This window comes from Suncus etruscus, chromosome 2, assembly GCF_024139225.1.
Source record: "Suncus etruscus isolate mSunEtr1 chromosome 2, mSunEtr1.pri.cur, whole genome shotgun sequence".
In the NCBI taxonomy this organism is placed as follows: Eukaryota; Metazoa; Chordata; class Mammalia; order Eulipotyphla; family Soricidae; genus Suncus; species Suncus etruscus.
The window spans coordinates 139,949,567-139,958,777 of record NC_064849.1 but is presented as its reverse complement, the minus strand read 5'-3'; the positions used below and the strand labels follow the sequence as shown (position 1 = coordinate 139,958,777).

The window sequence follows — 9,211 nt, the reverse complement described above, 5'->3', positions numbered from 1 at the left end:
TCGTTAATATATCAAATTAATATTTTATCAATAATCTCTGAAAAATAGGCATTTCACACAAAAGGAAGTTAGAGTATATATAACTATACATTATAGATATCTACATATATAACTATACAAATTGAATACAAACCTGTTACCATAGTAACTTAAGTTTAATATTTTAATTAATATTTCAGTGCAACAAACATTCTATCAGCATATTTTTCAGATTTTGCTTACACACTCAAATATATATCAGACACCAGTCCTCAAATTAAAATATTCAGACACCACGTTCAAAACATGACTATTAAAATGTATAAACATTTTCTTTGTATTGTTTACAGGACCTTTCTAGACAAGATGTTAGACAGAAACCATATATAATATGTGTGAACTGAGTAAGATAAATACATACCATGCAACAAAGTCTGAATCTTACATAATTATAGGCCTGCTGAATGAATAGTTTAGAAAAATGTACCACTGTCATCAAATCATAACTTTTTTACATTTTAATCCATTTTGCACAATAGTCTCAACACAGTGTATATGTAATTAAGTAGTAAAGTGTAGTAATAGCTGCTGTTAAATAGAAAGTCTGCTTTTTCAGTTTAAAGAAATGAATAGAAAGCACAGTCTAGTGAACATCAAAGTACTTTTTGAGACAGTTAAATCTCATCAAAGAGGTCTTCTGAACTGGTGTTTTTCAGGGTTTCTAGAGACAGGTTTTCATTTGAGTTGTGCTTTTTCGATGTCTCAGGTACTGAAGTATCAAGCCTAGAGTGAAGAAGAGAGAAATATAATTCAATTAAAAATTCCATGTAATATAAAATGATATTAAAATACACAAATAAAATGAAAGCTAATACCTGTTTCAGATATGGTTTTGATATTTATTTTTTTGTTGGCACTACAAAGTCTAGCTTTATTAAACATATACTGTTAATCTTTGAAGGTTCTACTCTTTTTCTCTTGTGTTTTTTTAATTAATTTTTACTTTGACCAAATTAAGTTACACATCTGTCACAGTAGTATTTTAGGTACATAGTGACATTGAATGAGGAGCATTCCCATCACCAATGTTGTCCTCCCTAGACCCCTGTTCCCAGCATGCATTCCATATTCCATAGACCACTGGGCTGCTAGTATAATGTTCCCTCTGTAACTAGCTTGTTGTAGATTGGGTTTCGATTCTGTTGTCATTGGCTTTGGATTTGGTGTTTAAGTATGATGATGTTTTATTTCTACTCAATGTTCAAACACCTGTTTGATCTGTTTGACAGAGCGGAGAGGGAAAAAGGAAAGAGAAAACATATTTAAGTTTTTCTACTTTAGAACTAATCAGTGTTTATTCAAAAGTAACTAGTGAAGAAAAGGTATTCTATTTATGACTGAAACCCAAACCCAAACATGCTTGTAATCATGGTGCTTAAATATTTATTAAAAATAAAAGTAGGGCATGGGGTTGGGGGAGACCCCATGTGGAAGGCCTTCTCCCTAACTTGGGCAGCCTTCCCCTCTTCTGCCCCCGGCCTCCAGGCCTTCTGGGGTGGCAGCCCACGCCGCCAGACAAGGTGGGTGTCGGGGGTCCCTCCTGGATGGGGTCCCAAGCTTTCCCTGCCCTTCCCTCAGCTCTAGGGAGATAAGGGCACAGGGTGTAGGGCAGGCAGATCCTGGCTTCTGGTTCTCTCTCGATCCTCTCTTGAGCTGGAGGCTAGCTCTAGCCGGCATGGGGTTGGGAGAGACACCATGTGGAAGGCCTTCTCCCCTCTTCTACCAGGCCTTCTGGGATGGCAGCCCAGGCAGCAAGACAAGGTTGGTCCTAACTTGGGATGTTCTGTGATTTGCTCGGTTGCGCTAAGTTTGTCACTGACAATATCTGACCACTCTGCATATGGAAAACTGCGCGGGGGCGCAACCCCCACACGCACTGCATATATTAAGAATGTTCCTTATCTTTATGTTATGTTTTGCGTATCCAGAATGTCCGTTTTGTATTCTGCCCTTTCCCACACCTCTTCAAAGCTCATTTTTACTCCTTAACTCTCTCACCCCCCCCAAACATCACTAACCCACATTACTCTTTTTAACTTCAGTATTGCATAATCCTAATCACAGACCAAAGCCGTGCATTGTGTGTAACAACCCCAAACTGTTTCAAAAGAAATAAAAAGGACACATATTTCTTTAGAATATTTTGTGTTTTTCCCTGACACTATAAGTCTTACTAAATACTCTCTTATACAGTGACGATTCTAACCACTTTTTATCTTCTCTTTATGAGCTGTTCAACAGGGAATTTTGGTGAAAGAGTCCCCCAGTTTAATGCTTATGATTGAACCATGTCATGGGGATTATTGGATTTGTTCTTATGGCCCCCATATGCACCAATAATGCCACGTGGCATTGCTCCTTTTTTGCATAGGCACATTTAAATAAGAAAATACTATACATACAAATAAGATCCTATCTAATAGAGATGGAACACACAAATCTTGTAGTGCAAAGGGACCTTACACCCTGAACATTGACATAATGACCTGGCACAGGCCTCAGAAAAATGGGCATTCTTCATTCACCCCTGATCTAGAGAAGACATCCACGAAACATCCAGGTTTGTATATAACATCACCTGGAAGCAATCCTCTACCACGGAAGACCCTACACTGCTCAGACATCGTCCTGCTCAAAAGAGACTTCCCTTAACACTGAGAAGACTTAACAACAACAACGACCTGCTTACAGGACAGGGCTTCCTGCATTGCCCTTTAATGGTGAGGTGAAACGAGAGGATGCTCCACATCCTGACTTCTATGTAGGATGTGCAGATTCCAGGATCTTTAATACAGAAACATGATACCAACAACAGAGACTGTATGAAAAGTGTGTTGGCACTACGGACAATGTCTTGGATTGGACGATCTAGCTTGCCTGGAGCCTAGAGTTGGTCTTGTGCCAGGAAACTTCAGGGGCCGGGTCTCTTTGTATTTAGGCCAAGGTTATTCCTTTCCATGCCCCTCATATTTTGGTGGGCCTATGCAAACAACAATTGCCACTCTAACACCATTTTTACTGTGCTCCTTTGACTCTAATCCTTAAAAAAAAAACCCACTTAAAATTTGAGGTTAACTTAAGCTAATATGCATGTACAGGGAAATGTAAAAAATACTATGCCTGGGAGCCCCAGCGAGGTCCTGCCTGCCCGAGGCCGCGGCCGTGCGGACAGCCCGCGGAGCCAGCGCCACCATGTCGGATCAGGAGGCAAAACCTTCAACTGAGGACTTGGGAGATAAGAAGGAAGGAGAATACATAAAACTCAAAGTTATTGGACAGGATAGCAGTGAGATTCATTTTAAAGTGAAAATGACCACACATCTCAAGAAACTTAAAGAATCTTACTGTCAAAGACAGGGAGTTCCAATGAATTCACTCAGGTTTCTCTTTGAAGGTCAGAGAATTGCTGATAACCACACTCCAAAAGAACTTGGAATGGAGGAAGAAGATGTGATTGAAGTTTATCAGGAACAAACAGGGGGTCACTCAAGGATTTAGATATTCTTTTTATTTTTTTCTTTATCCTCAATCCTTTTTTATTTTTAAAAATAGTTCTTTTGTAATGTGGTGTTCAAAAAAGAATTGAGAACAGGCACCCAGTCTCTTTAAAACATCTGGTAATTTGAATTCTAGTGCCCATTATTCATTATCATTTGTTTTCATTGTGCTGATTTTTGGTGATCAGACCTCAGCCCCTTGACATTGCTCTCCTTTTAGAAATGACGTGTGCACAGAGTGGCCATCTTTTGCAGGGACTGTGCATTTTCAGACTTGTGATAAATAGGACTGACCAATGCGAGTGTCCGTAATGACTTTTCAATTGGCCCTGATGTTCTAGCATGTGATCTCTTCACTCCTGGACTATGACTTTCAGTGGGAGATGGAAGTTTTTCAGAACTGAACTGTGGAAAATGACCTTTCCTTAACTTGAAGCTACTTTTAAAATCTGAGGGTATGGACCAAAAAAAAAAAAAAAAAAAATGAAGAGGAACAAGATCAGATTGGAAACGAAATAAATGACAGCTGTGATGAGAGTCATGACTAACTTCAAAGATGGTTTCACTGGAGAAAGCATTTTAAGATTAATGAGAAAAAAGCTTGTCAGAAGATCCCAGAAAAGTTCTTTCATTAGCAGTTAAAGCTATTCATACAGAAGTATATACAACTGAACACTGCTCTTTTTTTATTTTGTTTGTACTTTCTGGCCTGGGAGATGGGATTTAAATGGACATTGTCTGTACCAGCTTCATTAAAATAAACAAATATTTGTAAAAACCGTAAAAAAAAAATACTATGCCTCTAATGTTTAAGGAGTTACATAAGTTTTATGGCTTTAGATTGCCTTGCGTGCTGTTAAGAAATATTATAATGTGTTACAATCTGGGGACTTGAGGGACAAAGTAATTGTACATGGATTCTATTTTGTCTGTCTTAATGTTCCTTGGCTGAAAGTTCAAAGTTAAGATATCAGCAAGGGGATTTCTTCTGAGAATTGTGTTATGGGTGATTGTCCTTCCACTGTAACTTTACCTTGTCCTCTTTCTTTGCATCTTTGTTCTCATAATTAAAAATAAAAAAATTAAAAAAAATAAAAGTAACAGAAACTCAAGGGTACAACAATTCTCATAAACAAAGTCAAGAAATAAAACATTCTCTGAAATGTATTTTTAGGCCACATAGAAAACTTTTTAGGACCAGTATGGAAGTACAGCAAATAGTCTCCTAAGCACCACCTGGAGTAATCCCTGAGCACTGCTGGGTGTGGCCTAAAAAAAGAAAAAGAGAACATTTCTCTAGAAATTCCTTTTTCCTTTTCTTTTGTTTTTGGTTGTTGGGTCAATGAACACAGAGACACTATTAGATGGTATGATATTTGAATGCTGTATGAATAAAAACTTAACATTAATAGTATTATAAATTATAGAGACTCAAAAAAAAAACAACAACAATCCCTCAATAGAGAAATTCTGATCACATGAATTTCCTGTGCTGGCCATTGATGATAATGTGTCTGTGACTAAGAATGATTTCACAGTTTAGCAGTTGTTGACTCATATACATTTACTAAATTACAAAACTTTATTTAATAAATAAAACTTCAATTTTAGTATTCTATCCACTCAATCAATGGTATAACTGCAATATTAATATAAATTCTTTGAGTTTTAAAATAAAAGGCATAATTACTGATTATTAACTGATCTTGAAAAGAGTGAGATTGAGGGTACATTGAGCTCCATCAGAAGTTTAAGTGTAGAATATATATTCATAACCTCAAATAAACTTTGTTATTGATTCTCTATGGTACCAAAGTAAAATGTGCTTTTAAAATAAACAATTATGGGGCCAGAGTGATAGTGCAGCAGTAGGGCATTTGCTCTGCATGTGACTGATCCAGGACGAACGTCAGTTCAATCTCTGGTGTCCCACAAGGTCCCCTAAACCAGGAGCAATTTCTGAATGCATAGCCAGGAGTAAGCTGAGCATCACCGGGTGTACACCCCCCCAAAAAAGAGAAAAATTAGAAGTGGTTTCAGAGGGGGCTATAGCAATAGTACAACGGTAGGGCATTTGCCTTGCATGCAGCCAACACAGGACAGACCCTGGTTTGATTCCTGGCGTCCCATATGACCCCCACCCCCCAAGTCTACCAGGAGTGATTTCTGAGCATGGAGCCAGGAGTAATCCATGAGCGTCCACAGGTGTAAACCAAAAGCCCTCCCCCCACAACACAAAAGTGGTTATAGGAGCAATAATGAGTAGGCTAAATCCAGCAATACACAGAAATAATGTCACAATTCTAGCTCAAAGGCAGAGGAGAAGCCACAGCAGTTTTGTACAGCTGGTAGAGGACTAGAATTGAAGTAAAGGCACATAGATGTGAACTGAAGCCAATTATTTCCAATTGTGACTATGTGATTTGTAAGATGTAGATAGTAATAACTATTCCACAAGCAGCCAAGATTAAATGTGGGGATATATATACAAATGTGTATAAAATTTCACAAAATATTTGTAAAATTTTATTATTAGCAGCTAAAACATCAGAAATGAAAAAATAGTTCCTGCTAAGAGCTTCTCTTAGACGCTAGACAGTTAGACAGGACAACTAATTAAAAACATCCAAATCAAGTATGTTTAAACTTAAGTATTTTTGATAGCCTGTACCCATGTGAATTACTGAACTCATTCAAAAATGAATTCATCAAAGGTCTTTCTTGGCATTCTGATTGCATGCAATTAACCATGGTTGGCGGCCACTGGATATGGGACATGTCCTGTCTTATTCTGAACAAATCAAGTTCAGACACTACTCTCACAAGAATGCCAAGGTATTCCGCATTAACATACTGTCAAGATGACAAGTACAACCCTCTGGGTGCTTCAGTGTTAAAATTAACAACAAATATGGACATAATTATTATAACATGCAATTAAATATCTAAAAATATATTCCACAGGAGAAAATGATAAATACAAAATGAAAGAATAATTATTATATGATTAACTTTTCAATGTTAACTAAAACATATTAGGCACTTTTCTTAGTGATTTATTGGTACCTTTTCTCTCCCTAGGCAAAATAAATGAATTATTTCAATTAAAAAGACAGGCATGGAAAAATTTAGTGATTTTGTTCAGTCAAAATACAGAATAAACAATATACAGATCTTTGAATTTAGCTAAAAATAATAATTAGCACAAATAAAAGGATCATATTGAACTAAAAAGTGGGAAAGAAAGATTCATTTAAGATTCTGATCTCCACGGGAACCGGAACTCAGCAGTAGGGCTTTTGCCTTGCATGCTGCTGTCCCAGGACTGAAGCAAGTTTGATCCTTGGCATCCCATATGGTCGTCCGAGTCTGCCAGGAACAATTTCTGAGTGCAGAGCTACACTGCATGTAAACCCACCCCCACCCTCACCCCCTGAAGAAAAAGATTCTCATCTTCTAAAGTTGTTAAGAAATAGGTTGACTATTTTTAACGTATAGTACACAAAAAATGTGTACTATGCTAATTATTAAATCCCCTAATGTTCTGTACTTGCTTCTTTAAAAACATTTTCTATTTTGGGCACTGTGGTTTGCAAACTGTAATTTGTAGAATTTCATACATGAACTATTCCATCACAATACCCTCTACCCAGGTATCTGCTTCTTTTCACCAATGTCCCAGGGTAACTCTCCTAACCCCATAAGCTTCATACTGAAGAAAAATTCTGTTTCTGTTACCTGTGAGCATTTGGTATTCCCATATTCTGTTTATTTACATCTTGTTTTATGAGAGAGATCATTCTGTGTCATCATTCTCCATTATGAGAGAGAACATTTAATGCTTTCATTGTTTTCCTATAGCTGAGTAGATTCCATTGTTTATATGTATCACAGGTTTTTTTTATCCAGTCATCTGAGCTTTGACATCTGAGTTGCTTCCATATTTTAGCTCAGAATGTGCTCTATGGGAATACAGATATCTTTTTGAAATTGAATTTTTAGAACTTTGAAGTAGGTGTTCACAAACATAATTTCTGGTTCATGTGAAAAATTAATTCTTAGTGTTCTGGAATGTCTGTATTGTTTTTCTAAAAATTGGACTAGTTGACTTTCTACCAGTAGTAAATTTTCAGTGGGTCTTTTTTTCCCCATATACATGCCAACACTGGTTGTTCTTGACACCCCTCTTTTTGTGATGTGTGCCAGTCTCATAATGTGAGATATTTCATTTTGTTTTGATTTGCATTTCCTTGATGTTAAGTGATTAAGAGCATTTAAAATATATACCTTTTAGACATCTGGAAGACATTTTTGAGGTTTCTGTTAATCTCTTTATCCACTTTCCTTTTTTTATTTCTGACTCTCCCCTTGTGTCAATACTCATATGTTAGAATATTCCATTCTAAATATTCATAATTTACAACATATCTGGGTAATTTTATTTTAAGTTTCTTCAGTACTTGTTGGAATTTATAATCTGCTTCCTTCAGTTTTGAAAATTTTGTATAATAATCATCTATGCTCTTCATTTCTTTTTTATACATTTTACATTGATTACATACATGATTGTCTTTGGGTTTCAGTCATATAAATAACACCACCCATCACCAGTGCAACATTCCCATCACCAATGTCTCAAATCTCTCTCCTCCCCACCCAACCCCCATCTGTACTCTAGACAGGCTTTCTATTTCCCTCATACATTCTCATTATTACGATAGTTCAAAATGTAGTTATTTCTCTAATTAAACTCAACCCTGTTTGTGGTGAGCTTCATTAAGTGAGCTGTAACTTCCAGCCCTCCTCTCTTTTGTGTCTGAAAATTATTATTTCAAGACTGTCTTTCATTTTTCTTAAAACCCATAGATGAATAAGACCATTCTGTGCCTTTCTCTCTCTCTCTCTCTGACTTATTTCACTCAGCATAATAGATTCCATTTCATCCATGTATAAGAAAATTTCATGACTTCATCTCTCCTGACAGCTGCATAATATTCCATTGTGTACAGGTACCACAGTTTCTTTAGCCATTTGTCTGTTGAAGGGCATCTTGATTGTTTCCAGAGTCTTGCTATGGTAAATAGTGCTGCAATGAATATAGGTGTAAGGAAGGGGTTTTTGTATTGTATTTTTGTGTTCCTAGGGTATATACCTAGGAGTGGTATAGCTGGGTCGTATGGGAGCTCAATTTCCAGTTTTTGGAGGAATCTCCATATCGCTTTCCATAAAGGTTGAACTAGACGGCATTCCCACCAGCAGTGGATAAGAGTTCCTTTCTCTCCACATCCCCGCCAACACTGTTTGTTCTCATTCTTTGTGATGTCTGCCAATCTCTGTGGTTTGAGGTGGTACCTCATAGTTGTTTTGATTTGCATCTCCCTGAGGTTTAGTGATGTGGAGCATTTTTTCATGTGTCTTTTGGCCATTTGTATTTCTTCTTTGTCAAAGTGTCTGTCCATTTCTTCTCCCCATTTTTTATGGGATTAGATTTGGGGGGGGGGTTTGGGCCACACCCGGTGGTGCTCAGAGGTTACTCCTGGCTGTCTGCTCAGAAATAGCTCCTGGCAGGCACGGGGGACCATATGGGACACCGGGATTCGAACCAACCACCTTTGGTCCTGGATTGGCCTCACACAGGATCAAATCTTAGGCCCGAGCACGCAGCAGAGAAGACA

General features: G+C 37.4%; 2 protein-coding genes across 2 annotated transcripts in view; one reads left to right on the top strand and one right to left on the bottom strand.

Moving 5' to 3' along the window:
* Nucleotides 1–436: 436 nt before the first annotated feature.
* XRCC4 (X-ray repair cross complementing 4) overlaps nt 437–9,211 on the bottom strand; it is a 215,121-nt gene continuing 206,346 nt past the window's right edge. Inside the window, exon 7 of the mRNA XM_049766213.1 lies at nt 437–762. Coding sequence (XP_049622170.1) covers nt 654–762 — 109 coding nt within the window. The 3' untranslated portion in view covers nt 437–653. The remainder of the gene's footprint in view (nt 763–9,211) is intronic.
* Nucleotides 3,202–4,328, top strand: LOC125998202 (small ubiquitin-related modifier 1). Its single transcript, XM_049766475.1, has one exon. The coding sequence runs from the start codon at nt 3,232–3,234 to the stop codon at nt 3,535–3,537; it is 306 nt and encodes a 101-aa protein (XP_049622432.1). The 5' UTR covers nt 3,202–3,231; the 3' UTR covers nt 3,538–4,328.

Excerpts from the sequence above, each read along its gene's own strand:
- LOC125998202 (XM_049766475.1), top strand. The coding sequence starts at position 3,232 with ATGTCGGATCAGGAGGCAAAACCTTCAACTGAGGACTTGGGAGATAAG.